This window comes from Malus domestica, chromosome 14, assembly GCF_042453785.1.
Source record: "Malus domestica chromosome 14, GDT2T_hap1".
Lineage (NCBI taxonomy): Eukaryota > Viridiplantae > Streptophyta > Magnoliopsida > Rosales > Rosaceae > Malus > Malus domestica.
Window position 1 is genome coordinate 8,824,731 of NC_091674.1, and position 16,510 is coordinate 8,841,240.

Consider the following 16,510-nt stretch of genomic DNA (forward strand, 5'->3'; position numbering starts at 1 on the left):
TTTTATTTTTAATGTGTTTTATAATTTTTTTAATCTCACTCTCTTTGCCTATAGTATACTTTAAAAATATATAAACAAATAAAACTTAATTTTTTAAAATTTATATAGAATAATAATACAATAGTACATATTTAATAGACAACATACACATATACACTATGGCTATTGTATTTTATAGTAAGTTTTTTTACTAGTTTGAAAAATTAAAATCATCAAAATACATTTTTTCTAACATGTTGAAACGGGTTATACACATGTCACCTATGTAAACCTATTAAGGATCCGTTATTAACAGGTTCTTATGATGTGACCATGATAACGACCTAATGAGTTATCGTGTTGACCCGAAACTCTTATTTTCGTGTCGTTTACGTGTTGTATGTAACAGGTCATGCAAGAAATTGTCAGGTCTACTAAAGGACCAAAATGATTGATGGTGGATAATCTCAGGGGACCACTTCTATTGATTTCAAATCTCAGAGACCAAAGAACGGATAACTACCCAATTTTTTAGTGTGTTTCAAATTAGTCTCACCTTTGAAAATATTTCAAATAACTACCTAACGTTTAAAAATTAGACATTTGTTGCCTTAAACTAATGAGTAAGGAAAAATGAGATATTTGTTGGGTCACCAATGTTAACTGATGACTTAACCAACATTAAGTGACGATTTTCTAACAATAAATGGTTAGGTGGACAAATACTAAGGTTGGTATTTACTAATTGTCATTTTTGGAGCTCTAATTCTTCAAATTGACTATTTTCAACCAAGTTAAGTCATAAATTTGCTCAGCTAAATTGCGTCAATTTGAAAATCAAAGCTTTATAGATGACTTGAGAATGAAACCCCCTTTAATAATGGGAAATTGCCAAAAATGACTCATTTTCTTAATCTTAAGACTGAAATAGGACAAATCGAATATGCACAGAGTATGCACACGCCATGTACAACAATAGGACAGAAATAGGAATTTTTTTCTATACCATGAAATGACCTAATTGCCCCTCCATATAAATGGATTACCTAGAAATTCCAACTCTCATTTCTCATTTTGTAGAGAAAGAAAAGGACAGAGAGAGAAACATCCAGTCCTCCTATGATGCGAAAAATTACTTGACACACAAATTAAACCCTCTTTTTGACAATTGTAGCAAAGTATGTAAGTAGGGATCGTTCTAAACCGGGGATTAGGAGGGCTTGCTAAAACCTCTAAACTGACTCAAAAACAAAAAGAAACAAAGTTAAAAATGTAAACAAAAGATTTTAAAACAAGAAAGTAAAAGGGGGATTTGAGTTTGGTGAAGTTGAAAGTAAAAACGAATAAACTAAAAACTTAAATAGATTTTAAACAAATTTGGGTTGAATGGATAATGGAAGGCTAGCTAAGGGGTTCTTCTCCACACATGTCTTGCTTGCATACAAAATGATTTCCAATTGCTCTTCGATAAGTTATGAATACTCAACGCCCCAAATTACCGTGAATTGCACTAATTAACTCTCAGTTTTTCAACAAGTTATTAGATTGGATGATTGCATACGACAACCCAAAACATTCCCTACAAGTTCCCTACATGAATTGCATAATAGAGATACAAGCAAGAATCATTAAGTTCTATGAAAAACATAAGCATTGACGAGGCACTCGTTACTATGATTTGCATGAAACTTATGCCAAGAATTTACTTAACGTGATTGTGACTAGCAACCTTCACTACTTGTGAATATAAGTTCATAACGATTAGGTGAAACTCCCTTATATTCTAGCGTCAAATTCATGCATGAAAATTAAGCGTGCACTCTCAACCAACATACACAAATTAGTTTTTATACGAACAGATAAGTAAATTGAATTCACAATTCAAGAAACGCAATTGGAAGTAATCAAATCATATAGCAAGCATAAACATGGTTTTGAATCCCCCCCTAGCCAAGGGGGGTTTAGTTCCTCATTATTACAAAACAAAGATAAACAAATTTAACCATTGAAAAACAAAGGGAAGAAAGCACCTAAACGTTCCAACGATCCATGTTGGATAGCAAGCGCGTCCAAGGACTTTTCTCCTTCTCCTTGCCGCCACAACAAGGTTGGAATGATGTTGAAGGGTTGGTTATTTGGAGGAATGGATGGGAAGGGGTTTAGATATGTAGGAGAGGCAAGGAAAGGCTTGAAGAATGGTTAATTTCTGGATGATTTGAATGAGGTTGCTGCCATGGTATTTATAGGAAGAGGATGGACATGTTTAATGCAAAAATCTGGTGGAATGAAGTAGGTAAGGCATGGCAAGGTGGAGAATTGTTGGTGAGGGTAGGTTTTGAGTCATCCACTCACATGTCATGGTGAGTTAAGCATTGCATCATCCACTCAAATGTCATGGTGAGTTAAGCATTACATCATCCACTCAAATGTCATAGTGAGATAGGCATTGCATCATCACTAAAAAATCTGGTGGAAGTAAAACAAAGGGAAGGCCACGGCATTGATGAATTTTATGGGGTATGCATGGTTTTGAGTGAAGTTTTGGCCAATCCTTCTAGAAATTTATCCCTTCTTGCAACTTGTATTTGTTTCACCAGAGTTTTAGCATGTTCCTAGCCTCTTTTTTTCTTCAAATTCGTCCATCCATCTTGCTCATATCATAAGTAATCCATTCCAAGCTCAAAACTGCTCCAAAATGCACTTTCTTGCTACCTTAACCCTTTGGACCTACAAACACACGAAAATGGCTTAAAGTACTAAAATAACTAAGAACTAATAATGTAAATGCAAGAAAACTAGTTAACTAAGTCGCATAAATATGCGTCTATCATCCTACACCCATAAATATCTTTCCAAGCTTCAATATTATTGAATATTGACTGAGCTGGGCACGCAACTCCTTTGTGTTGACGTTGGAAGCCAAGCACATGGGCGTCCTCCATGAAGGTCTCCAAGGAACAACTATGATTGTCCCACCAACATTCTCCACAATCTCATCTCTCTCTATATCCTATTATTTTTCTTAGCTCTTGTCTTATTGATGCAATGGGTTATTTTTTAGAATTCGAGTGTCACGGCAAAGATCGGAGCTTTCAATTTTTTAATTTGAGATTTTTTTTTACTATGAGAAATTAGGGTTCTTGATGCAATATTTGGAACGTGTATCGGTTTTGTTGTAGATGTGTATCATGCAATTAACGGTGTTGGGAGATATGTAAGGGCCTTGATTCTGGAAATCTCTCAAAAATCTATAGTTTACAAATATTTGACTTGAACCTAGATTCTGGAAATTCCATTAAAATTCATCTATTTCCAGCGACATGCACAAGACATGCACATGATATGCTTACAAATCTAAGTCAACCCAAAAACCCAGAGCTCACAGCTCTCTCTTCGAAATCAGAAAAATGACACATCATCTATGAGTTTGTACATTTTATATGTAGGTATTTTCGTCATTTCACTTTTGTGCATGAAGTTCATGGCCGATTTATCCTATTTCACTCCTAAAATTAAAAAAAATTGGTCATTTTTGGCAATTACCCTTTAATAATTGTCCACATCATCACACGAACCTAACAAATATCAAATTTTCAAAATATTAAATAATTATTTAAAATCTTTTAAAAGATTAGGACCAATTTAAAATCCCCCAGCGTTAAACGGCGATTTAAACCCTATGAACCATTGGCTTGAATAAACCTAGCTTAAACCCTATGAACCCTCCCTGAAACTCCCACTGAAACCCGCCCAGACTCGGAGACCGTCAACATTTCAGCAAAGTTTCCTCAATTCAGGGCTTGTAGAAACCAGAGAGAGATTTAGAAATGGGGTTAGGGTCAAAAGGGTTGGTGAAGAAGGGGATGATGGGGTTGGGAGAGATGGGTTTCAACACCGGAGGCGGAGCCATCAATTGGTTCCCAGGCCACATGGCTGCCGCCACACGGGCCATACGCGATCGCCTCAAGCTCGCCGACTTCGTTATCGAGGTCCGCGACGCTCGGATTCCACTGTCCTCTGCCAACCAAGACCTCCAGCCCCAACTCCGCGCCAAACGCTCCCTCATTGTCCTCAACAAGAAGGACCTCGCCAATACCAATATCATGCAAGTAATGTTAACATCAACTCGTTTTTTTTTTTTTTTGGTGTTGTTATAATCAAATTGTTGATGAATTTCGTGTTTGTATTGGTTTGATTGTTGTAGAAATGGACTCGGTTTTTCGAATCGTCCAAGCAAGATTGCCTTCCTATAAATGCACATAGCAGGAGTTCCGTTTCCAAGGTATTTTGATTTTTGGTTTGTGATTTTGATTTCTTTTTTGGGTTCTAAATCCTTAAATGTGCACTGGGTTATCGAAGCTTCTCGACCTGGTGGAGTATAAGCTGAAGGAAGCGATTTCGAGGGAACCTACTCTGCTTGTTATGGTGGTTGGTGTTCCTAATGTTGGGAAATCAGCTCTAATCAATAATATTCATCGGATTGCATCATCTCGCTTTCCCGGTAAGAGGTAGTTGTTGTGAATGCTATATTGGTGGTGGAAATGTGTTTAAGTTATTAATATCCCTGGAGTTCAGGCAATCCACATTGAAGAATGACAGTGGTCGGGTTTCTTTCATAGTTCAGGGGAAGATGAAGCGCGCTACAGTGGGTCCATTGCCTGGCGTTACTCAGGACATTGCTGGATTCAAGGTGAAGTAGTTTTTTCTCTTGATTTAGTTTTTCATATTCATTACACACCAAATTGAAAATGCAGACTAGCCGATGAATAATTTCTCTTTCAGTGTTTCGGAAACAAAAAAACTCTCTTGATCAAAAGAAAAACAGTCTAACAATGAATAATACCCACTTCTTTCTTATATTGAGTCTCTCAGCCGACTGTACACTTTCCGATATTTCTCATTTTAAACAAAATAATCAAGTGTCTCTGTTCTTAATTTTTTGTTTCTTTTGTCTTCTAATGCTTTTCTTGTAATTCTTTCTTCCCCTTTTTCCTCTATCTTGTTGATTTGAAATGGAAAATTCTCGTCCTTACTCCCTAGCTTTTTTTTAATTTCTTATGTACAGATTGCTCATCAGCCTAGCATATATGTTCTTGACACTCCAGGTGTTTTGGTTCCAAGTATCCCTGACATAGAGACGGGGTTAAAGCTAGCTCTAGCAGGTTTGTCCTTTCTCAAGTTTGTTGGCAATCACCTTCACATTCTCTCTTTTGAAACTTTCATCTTGTATCTTTGGTTCAGGGTCCATATATACGCTTAGGTGTATCCGGCTCATTGGATATGTAAATTGAATTTGTAATTTGTTAGCTTAGTTGTTTTTTTACTGTTGGCAAATGGAGAGAGGATCAAATCTTTGGACAATCTAAGCATAGGGTCAAACGCCTATTTATGCCGTTGAACATCCATGTTGAATGAAATTCTGATTAGCTAAATATAAGATTTTGAAGGGGGTTCAACTTCCATGTGTTGAAATAAGAATGAAGGTATCATGCTAATCTTGAATTGGGTTGAATAACTTCACTCAGAATTTTCTTAGGAACCAGGGGCATGATGTAGTTTGTTTGCTTCTGTCCATCTCAGTGAACCTTATTAGTCAAGTGAACATGCAGGATCTATTAAGGACTCAGTGGTAGGGGAGGATCGAATTGCTCAATACTTACTCGCAGTTCTAAATTCAAGAGGGACGCCTTTTCACTGGAAATACTCAAATACTAGGAGAATGGAAGGGATTCAATATGAAGCCGAGGGAAAAATTGGTTACAGCCTTAAGAACCTTCGACCTAATAGAAGGAAGGTGCCAAATAAGTCCGATGTGCTGTACATTGAGGTAACTGAGATTACTGTGGTCTTGTCTTTCCTTATATACAATGCGTAATGGTGGTAATGTCAAACTTAATATGCTTAGTCACTTTATTTGAACACTAACAGAAGAACATACTTTCTGAAACATACACAACAACAACAACAACAACAACAAAGTCTTTTCCCACTAAGTGGGGTCGGCTATATGAATCCTAGAACGCCATTGCGCTCGGTTTTGTGTCATGTCCTCCGTTAGATCCAAGTACTCTAAGTCTTTTCTTAGAGTCTCTTCCAAAGTTTTCCTAGGTCTTCCTCTACCCATTCGGCCCTGGACCTCTGTCCCGTAGTCACATCTTCGACCCGGAGCGTCAGTCGGCCTTCTTTGCACATGTCCAAATCACCGGAGCCGATTTTCTCTCATCTTTCCTACAATTTCGGCTACTCCTACTTTACCTCGGATATCCTCATTCCCAATCTTATCCTTTCTCGTGTGCCCACACCTCCCACGAAGCATCCTCATCTCCGCTACACCAATTTTGTGTACGTGTTGATGCTTCACCACCCAACATTCTGTGCCATACAACATCGCTGGCCTTATTGTCGTCCTATAAAATTTTCCTTTGAGCTTCAGTGGCCTACGACGGTCACACAACACGCCGGATGCACTCTTTCCATCCAGCTCGTATTCTATGGTTGAGATCTCCATCTAATTCTCCGTTCTCTTGCAAGATAGATCCTAGGTAGCGAAAACGGTCGCTTTTTGTGATCTTTGCTAGATTGCTCCGGTCATTAGTGTGGATAAGTATATAAATGGATAGAGATAGGAAAGCAAACACAAGATGTATGTGGTTCACCCAGATTGGCTACGTCCACGGAATAGAAGAGTTCTCATTAATTGTGAAGGGTTTACACAAGTACATAGGTTCAAGCTCTCCTTTAGTGAGTACAAGTGAATGATTTAGTACAAATGACATTAGGAAATATTGTGGGAGAATGATCTCGTAATCACGAAACTTCTAAGTATCGGAGTGTGGTGTCGTCTTGACTTGCCTTATCTGTCTCATAGGTAGATGTGGCATCTTCTCTGGAAGTACTCTTCCTCCATCCAGGGGTGGTATCTTTAACTGGTGGATATGCACAAGGTAATGTATCAATTTCACTTGAAGCTTACTTGTAGTTTCAGGCTTGGTCAAGCGCGATACAAACCATGTAGTAGGAGTCCCCCAAGTCGCCGAGTTAGGGGGTCTGCTGAAAGAGGTGACAGACAAGGTAAGCAATCAGAGCTCCGACTGATTGTTCACCTTCTCCCCATCTTGCAGCAGCATGAAGGATAAAGAGAAGAAAAATGAGAAAAGATGATATGAGATACTTTTGCTTTTGAAGAAGTAACTTTCCACAGGCTTATTCTTGAACTGGGCTGGAGGGTTTTCTGGTTTCCTCCAGAGTATTAAGGCCGACTGAAGAATTTGAGGGTCAAAACAAGTCCATCAAATCTAGAGTACGTTCCACCCTGCTGATATGGGATACTTTTGCTTTTGACAGAGTAATGGATGTATCGGCATGTGTGCTGTTACGCTTGTCTCCACATGCTTCCTTGTATCCTTCGCACTTGCCCTATCTGTTCCTCAAGCAGATGCGGAATCTTCCCTGGAAACATAAGATGTTGAAGATGAGTACTCGAGAGCAATGCCAGGTAAGTAATCAGGTAAGGGGTTCCAGGCAGTCAGTTCCTGGCTAGAAGCTTGATTCCAAGTGCTGACTGATTGCTCTTTTTCTCCTTGTCTTGCAGGTAAAAACAAGGCCAAAAGAAAAGACAGGGAAAAAGCATGATATGGGATACTCTTGCTTTTAACCCTGATGATATGAGATATTCTTGCTCTAGTATAGCTTGTTTGCAGAGGTATTATCGGGGGGAAAGAAAGCTGAATATTTCGAAAGGCTTCGTTGGGAGTGCCCTCTTAGATATGATGAAGGGTTGAGCATTTTTGCAGGTCTGCCTGTCCGTTGGGGATGGAGGTCGACATATATAGGAGTCTCCCTAACAAGTAGTAATGCTATTCCTTTACCCTGCTTGGTCATAGCACGGTAGTGGGAGCTGCCAGTTTCACATGTTTTAACTCTGTCAGAGCACTTTGAAAAGGTGGTCTGTGGTATCTGGCTCTCGAGATTCGGAGAACGATGCCTCTTCGATTTTTGAGAAAGTAATCATGCTGGGGGTCTGACTCTCGAGATTCGGAGAGCAGTGTCTTTTCGATTTTTGAGGAAGTAATCATGTTGGGAGTCTGGCTCTCGAGATTCGGAGGGCGGTGCCTCTTTGATTTTGGAGCAAGCAATCTTGTTGGGAGTGTTGTCTCGAATGTGAGTAAAGGTTGGGCATGTTTGCTAGTCTACCTTGCCACGAAGCACAAAGGTTGACACACAGGGACTTTCCAATTATCCAGCAATGGTACTGTTCCTTTACCCTCTCTTCGATTTTGAGAAAGTAGTCATGTTGGGAGTCTGGCTCTCGAGATTCGGAGGACGGTGCCTCTTCGATTTTGGAGCAAGCAATCTTGTTGGGAGTGTTTTCTCGAATGTGAGTAAAGGTTGGGCATGTTTGCTAGTCTACCTTGCCACGAAGCACAGAGGTTGACACACAGGGACTTTCCAATTATCCAGCAGTGGTACTGTTCCTTTACCCTTGTGGGTAATAATATGGTAGCTAGACCTTCAAAATTTATGTGTCTAAACTTTTGTTAGTGTTGTTTCTTTGCTATTCTTTTACCTTTCTTGGTCAGAGCGATGTAGTGGGAGCTGCAAGCTTCACGTGCTCAACTTTGGCAGAGAACTTTGGCAAAGTTATCTGTGGTACCCATGAGCTATTGTTGCGTGTGGGAAGTGGGTGATTGAACAGTAAAATTCATGTGCTTTCTACTTCACCAGAAGTCCTCGACAGAATGCCCATAATTTCTGCAAAGCTGAGTGTGCGTGTGACAGGTGCTGACAAGGCTAGAAAAGTAGGTGCCTCTTCGATTTCTGAGATCGGCCCTCGTGGTCTCTGAGTAGCCCAGCTTTTGAGAAAGCGAGCGCCTCTTCGATTGATTCGGAGAACGATGCCTCATCGATTTTGAGAAAGCAATCATGTTGGGGGTCTGGCGTGCCTCTTCGATTTTGGAGCAAGCAATCTTGTTGGGAGTGTTTTCTCGAATGTGAGTAAAGGTTGGGCATGTTTGCTAGTCTACCTTGCCACGAAGCACAGAGGTTGACACACAGGGACTTTCAAATTATCCAGCAATGGTACTGTTCCTTTACCCTCTCTTCGATTTTTAAGAAAGTAGTCATGTTGGGAGTCTGGCTCTCGAGATTCGGAGGATGGTGCCTCTTCGATTTTTGGAGCAAGCAATCTTATTGGGAGTGTTTTCTCGAATGTGAGTAAAGGTTGGGCATGTTTGCTAGTCTACCTTGCCACGAAGCACAGAGGTTGACACACAGGGACTTTCCAATTATCCAGCAGTGGTACTGTTCCTTTACCCTTGTGGGTAATAATATGGTAGCTAGACCTTCAAAATTTATGGGTCTAAACTTTGTTAGTGCTGTTTCTTTGCTATTCTTTTACCCTTCTTGGTCAGAGCGATGTAGTGGGAGCTGCAAGCTTCACGTGCTCAACTTTGGCAGAGAACTTTGGCAAAGTTATCTGTGGTACCCATGAGCTATTGTTGCGTGTGGGAAGTGGGTGATTGAACAGTAAGATTCATGTGTTTTCTACTTCCCCAGAAGTCTTTGACAGAATGCCCATAATTTCCGCAAAGCTGAGTGTGCGTGTGACAGGTGCTGACAAGGCTGGAAAAGTAGGTGCCTCTTCGATTTCTGAGAGCGGCCCTCGTGGTCTCTGGGGAGCCCAGCTTTTGAGAAAGCGAGCGCATCTTCGATTTCTGAGATCGGCCTTCGTGGTCTTTGAGCAGCCCAACTTTTGAGAAAGCAAACGCCTCTTCGATTTCTGAGATCAACCCTCGTGATCTCTAAGCAGCCCAGCTTTTGAGAAAGCAAACGCCTCTTCGATTTCTGAGCAGGCGCCTCTTCGATTTCTGAAGCTCCGTCGAGTACAGATTTTTATAGGGGCTGGCATTAAGTTCCAAAGCACACTTGAATCTCCACCAGTAGAAGCTTCATTCTTGCACTTCTAAGATCTTGATTTGTCCGACCTCTTCTCTCTTCAACACCTTTGAAAATGTCTGGCCCCTCCGACCGTCGTTTTGACTTGAACCTTGTTGAAGAGGCAGCCCCGCCTTCTCCAGACAACATATGGCGCCCATCCTTCGTCTCCCCTACTGGTCCTCTTACCGTTGGGGATTCCGTGATGAAGAATGATATGACCGCTGCGGTGGTGGCCAGGAACCTTCTCACTCCCAAAGATAACAGACTACTTTCCAAACGGTCTGATGAGTTAGCTGTTAAGGATTCGCTGGCTCTCAGTGTTCAGTGTGCAGGTTCTGTGTCTAATATGGCCCAACGCCTATTTGCTCGAACCCGCCAAGTTGAATCATTGGCGGCTGAAGTTATAAGTCTCAAACAGGAGATTAGAGGGCTCAAGCATGAGAATAAACAGTTGCACCGGCTCGCACATGACTATGCTACAAACATGAAGAGGAAGCTTGACCAGATGAAGGAAACTGATGGTCAGGTTTTACTTGATCATCAGAGATTTGTGGGTTTGTTCCAAAGGCATTTATTGCCTTCGTCTTCTGGGGCTGTACCGCGTAATGAAGCTCCAAATGATCAACCTCTGATGCCTCCTCCTTCTAGGGTTCTGTCCAGTACTGAGGCTCCAAATGATCCCCCTCCGGTGCCTTCTCTTTCTGGGACTCTACCGACTGCTGAGACTTCTCCTAAGCAACCTTTGTGAAGGCTCCCTCTTGTGTGTTTATTTTGACTCATGTATATGTACATATTTGTAGCTTATCGGGGATATCAATAAATAAGCTTTCCTTTATTTCAACGTATTGTGTTAAATACACCAAAGCCTTCTTCGCTAAGTTCTTTGAATTTTCTTTTGTTGAAGCTTGTATGTTGAAGCTTTCAGAGTGGAGCATGTAGGTTGGGGTAGTGTTCCCTTAATTTCCCGAGTGAGAAAACTTCTCGGTTGGAGACTTGGAAAATCCGAGTCACTGAGTGAGATCGGCTATATGAATCTTAGAACGCCATTGTGCTCGATCCTGTGTCATGTCCTTCGTTAGATCCAAGTACTCTAAGTCTTTTCTTAGAGTCTCTTCCAAAGTTTTCCTAGGTCTTCCTCTACCCCTTCGGCCCTGAACCTCTGTCCCATAGTCGCATCTTCTAATCGGAGCGTCAGTAGGCCTTCTTTGCACATGTCCAAACCACCGTAACCGATTTTCTCTCATCTTTCCTTCAATTTCGGCTACTCCTACTTTACCCCGGATATCCTCATTCCTAATCTTATCCTTTCTCGTGTGCCCACACATCCAACGAAGCATCCTCATCTCCGCTACACCCATTTTGTGTACGTGTTGATGTTTCACCGCCCAACATTCTGTGCCATACAGCATCACCGCCCAACTTTCTGAAACATACACGGATATATTTTTTTTTAATAAGCCTGGGACCAGTTTACTGACTAGGAGAAACCACATTGTAGATTAAGCACTAAAGCAAAGGTGTCTCACATCAAATCATGAACGTTTTGCTGTCATTTGTTTAAAAGTAGGCATTATAGGTGCAAGACAATACTCTGGTAGTTTTACCTGGATTAAACTGCTGAGGTAAAGGATTCTCACATTCATGTATGATACAATCTTCACTTGTTGGAGTCGCCACTAATACTAGCTCAATAGAGACTTGTTTTCTTTTGGTTTTTGGTTATGTCATTTGTAAAGGTACGGTCAATTCAAGATGCGGTTATTACAAGTTGAAGTTACTTGATGTTTGGTGCCACACCATTTGTGATTTGCAACTTAGGTTTGGATTTCTTAGTAGAAAGTAGATTGTTTGTTTCCCTGTGTTCTCTGCATTGTAATGCTTCTAATAGATTGGGTAATCATGAATATGGAAAAGAGAAGGGATAGTACACGATGTACTATGGACCTATGGTTTGATATGATGTCATGGAAAGTAAGGGGCAAGAAAGGTGTCCTTAACATGTTACGAGAAGCTTGGAGGTGAAGCCACTATTCTCCATAGGCTTGTCTAGACTCTGTTCCTTAACTTGTTACTTAGATGAGTAACTCATTTATGACCTTTCAAACGGGAAGTGACAACTAAATTTTTCATATTAAAGTCATCTGACTGACATTTCAAGTAAGGAAACAAATTGGGGAATTCCTATTGCAAGTAACTTTATTATAATTAGCATTTTTCCCCCGTTTAAAGCTTAAATTCGTAATTTGCAAGTATTGTCAGGAGTGTATATGAATTTTGAGCTTATCTTTTATTTTCTTTGGTCACTAACCCACTGATACTCTTACACTAGCAGTTAAGTTTTTCTCCCCAGATGTGTGGCTCATCAGTTTGCAGCTGACACTTTTTAAGTGTAGCTTAGATAAGAATCTCCGGCGTGATCAGCTAATATATTGTTATGATTTTATGTCTTCTAAAATTCTAGTATTGTTCATGTTGCTTTTCAGGATATGGTAACCGAAGTGCAACGTGCACTGTATTCAACTCTGTCAGAATTCAATGGCAACCCAGAAGATGAGAGCGACTTGGAGATACTTATTGAGCAGCAGTTTGAAGCACTGCAAACGGCCTTAAAGATACCTAATAAGGGGTCTGAAGCGCGTTTGATGGTATCAAAGAAATTTCTTACATTATTTAGGTCAGGCAAGTTGGGTACTTTCATCCTCGATGATGTCCCCGATGATAATCCGCCGTCATGAAAACATCTTATTTTACAATGACGGCCCTCATAGAGTTTTATTTCTCTCTTTTAACTCTTCATAGATACACTTGTACATGTGATCCCTTTTTAGCCAGAGACTTCTTTCTGCTGTAGTAAAACATGTATTATACTGAGTTACCTGTATCAGTGATCTCTCAATTTTATTCTGTTGTATTGACAAGACCGGTTTTGGTTGGATGGTTTTGGTGGACACTGTAAAGCGCAATTGCAATCCATGACAATCACCGTCCCACGACCATACCGGCATTGACTCTGCTGGTTAGATGGTTTTTACTGCCTTTTCTTTTCACCTAAAAAATCACTCCCCTTTTCTTTTGACAGCTCTCTTGCAACCCAAGATGAACATGGGTTCTTGAAACTCGACTTCAAATTACAGAATTTTTGGTTTTGTGTGCACATGTTGAGAACTTGACAGTATGAATCTTACATCGAGGAAGTAAATCATTGCATGAGAGAATGTTTGAATGATCTTGCTCGGTTACTCCTCTGGACATGTTTCAATTGGTTTTTCGTTGAATGCTCACGTCGCAACTTGATTAGCAGTTGTGATATACCCCAAGACATGGGCTCTAGATATGGTGTGGGACTTGAGATCAGAGAGCAGTTGGACTTAATTTATGAAAGACAGACAGGTGATAGATGATAGATGGACACCGAAACAAGTAACAGAGCAATTAAGTTAGGAAACGGCGTACAGTGCAACACGTATGGATATATATATAGAAAGGGGCCCTCTATGCTTTAGTGATGCATGATTGGTAATGCCAAATTTGATAGGGCTTATCCATTTTGTAACTTGTTTTTTTAACAAACGATACTATTTACATTAAGAGAGTGTGCTTAACCTCACAATAGGTTAGCAATAATGTGTTCAAATTTGTCTTTGATTAGAATTAAACTTGAGACATTTCACTTACAAGTACAGCAGAATACCGTACTAAATGGCTATCCATTTTGTATTTAAAGCACCCATGTGTCCTCAACCACAAGCCCCAAGTCTTCTGACGTAGTACTAAATGGCTATCCATTTTGTATTTAAAGCACCCATGTGTCCTCAACCACAAGCCCCAAGTCTTCTGTCACCATTGACAGGGCTATTCATTTTGTATTAAAAGCACCCATCTCTCCTCAACCCCAAACCCTAAGTCTTTATGTCACCATAGAGGGATGATTTTATAGCATTTAGCTTTAGTTTCAAAAAAATTTAGTTTTTTGAAAAACTGAAAACTTGTTTTCAAAACTCAAGAAAGTAGTTTTTATTTTTTTTTGGTTTTCAGATTAATTTTTATTGAAAATGAAAGTAATTATTAAATAAGTTTTTTTAATTCTAAGTTTAAAAAAATGAAGATGAAAATAAAAACAAAAAACAAAATAGTTATCAAACAACTCGAAGTGGCATATTTACTTTAAGAGAATAGGAATTAGAATTAATTTGATTCTAACTTGCATGTGTTTACTAAAATATGCTCATCAAGACTATTCTATTTTATAACTTTCTTTGTGTTTATTATCATATAGAAAAATCGAAAATAGTGTGGGTTTTACCTTAAATTCCGTAATCTCATATTCCCTTTCTTTGTTTCTCTTCCCTAATTCATGACTATTATAGCCTTTGCATGTAAATGAAAGAAGTATAATAAGCTTATCAAACCTTGTAATTTCTTGAGAGCACTTCCACCAGGGGTGAGATAGGCTGGCACACAGCCAAAAAAATGGCCTGGCACCTAGGGAAGTCTCTCCAGGCCAGCAGATTGCCTAGCACCCAGCCTAAGCTAGTCTCCAGGCTAGCCCAAAATTGATAGACCTTGGGACCACCCCATCTGACGCCATGCTGACACCAATGTGGCGTCGGAGGGTAATTCAAATTTCTTTTGCGCTAGGCGCGTGCAATACAGGCGCGCATGGGCGCAATTGGCCAACAAGTTTGCAGACGGGGGCCCGCATGCGCAGCACACTCAAACCTCAGCTAGGGAGGCCATGTGGCCCGGCCTACGTCGTTGGATTTCCAACGGCTAGTTTTTCTAGACCGTTGGATGTCCAATGGTAAAAAAATTTTGAATTTCAGTTTTGATCCGTACCGTCCAATCATAGATCAACGGTCCACGTTTTCCCCCCAACAATTAAAATTAAAAAAAAAAGGCCCAACGGTTAGAATTATAACCGTTGGCCATATGGCACCTTATAGGCTGTTGGATTTGAATATTTTTCAAATTCAACGGTCCAGATTAATTAACTAAATTAAAATTTATTAAAATTTATGAAAAAATACTGAATTTTTTTATATAAATACAGAAAAATTGTAAAAAAAAAAAATTCTTCTGTAAATACCTAACCCTCATCTTCCACCTTACACCACATTTCAATATTTTCTACACTTTCTACACTTTCTACATTTCAATATTTTCTACACTTTGAGAGAAAAAAATGACTTCGTGGAAGCTCATTGAAGATGTTACGTTGTGTGAATGTTTGGTTCACATAACTCATGACCCGATTATGGGTAATGAGATGGATAAGCGAGAAATGTGGAGTAAAATTACGAAAGTGTTTTGCAATATACATGGAAAAGACGCCAGAAGTAGTCAAGATCTTCAAGGTCGTTGGTAAAAACTCAACACATCATTTACTTGTTGGAAAAACGCCACCTCTCATGCTTCTGGTAATTTGCGTAGTGGGACAAGTTTAGTGGATCAGGTGTGCATCAATATTTTAATTTATTTATTTGTGTTATACTCACATTTTATAATATTGTCTTATCCCACATTTATAGACACTACAAGCATAAGCTCTCTACAATGCGAAGAACCACAACAAATTATTCAATAAATGGATTTGGCTATCTGACCCACAGCTTCCATGACACGGCGGGAATGTGAGGCCCTCTGCCTTCTATGTTCATCATCCTCATCCTCCTCCATTGCAAAAGCCTCATCTCCACCTCTACCTTCCTCAAGATTGATCAATTCTTCCTGTTGTGCAAACAATCCTTTCTATTGCTCCTCAAATTGTTTATGCACTCTCCTTGAAGAAGACATTGTAAAAAAAACTCAAGATTTGAAAACGATGAAGAAGGATTTTGAGCTAAAAAGTAGGATTGAGTTTGGTGTGAGGATGGATGTAGAGATGTAGGGTTTATACGGACAAAAAAAGAAAGGATGAAGTTCTGGACAATGCCACGTGGCACTACGTGATTGGTTGAAAATCTTGGCTAAATTATTGCAAACAGGAAGTGACACGTGGCACGTCAAGATTGGTTGAAAATCTTATCGAAAATCTATATACAAGATAGTACGTTCGGATAATGACACGTGGCGTAATAAGATTGGTTGAAAATCTTATCGTAATCTTGGCTAAATTATTATAAACAAATAGTAACACGTGGCGTGTCAGGATTGATTGCAAATCTTAGCGGAAATCTATTCTCAAAATAGTACGTTCGGATAATGACACGTGACGTGACGAGATTGGTTAAAAATCTTATCCGAAATTAAAACTATTTTATTTATTTATTCTTTTATAAAAAAAAATTAATATTTTAAATGGGTTAGGTGCCAGCGTATTTTGTAGGAATGGAGATCGTTTGTACCGGTGTATTTTTTTAGGGGTGGAGATGCATTTGGCCTATTACTGTTCATTGAGCTCTATCATTGTTCACTGAGTGGATAAATGCGCTGGATGCTAGCGTATTTGTGTTAGGGGTAGAATTGCTCTGAATGCTCTCTAAATTTGTTGCCTATTAATATTATGACAAACCTTAACTATTTCAGTAAATTAAAGAGATGGATAAGATAAAATTGAAAATGTGCTCTACATATTACCGTATTACCGTACGGTCCA

General features: G+C 39.6%; 1 protein-coding gene across 2 annotated transcripts; it reads left to right on the forward strand.

The window, feature by feature from the left end:
• The first annotated feature begins 3,633 nt into the window (after positions 1-3,633).
• LOC103415024 (short integuments 2, mitochondrial-like) lies at positions 3,634-12,833 on the forward strand. 2 transcript variants are annotated; one of them, XM_029092917.2, is made up of 7 exons: positions 3,634-4,088; positions 4,184-4,261; positions 4,339-4,480; positions 4,599-4,669; positions 5,045-5,141; positions 5,589-5,806; positions 12,399-12,833. In XM_029092917.2, the coding sequence occupies exons 1-7, from the start codon at positions 3,807-3,809 to the stop codon at positions 12,648-12,650; spliced, it is 1,140 nt and encodes a 379-aa protein (XP_028948750.1). In that variant the 5' UTR covers positions 3,634-3,806; the 3' UTR covers positions 12,651-12,833. The 2 variants fall into 2 exon arrangements, with proteins under 2 accessions (XP_028948750.1, XP_028948751.1); XM_029092918.2 differs by having other exon boundaries at positions 3,654-4,088; positions 4,604-4,669; positions 5,085-5,141.
• Positions 12,834-16,510: the final 3,677 nt, after the last annotated feature.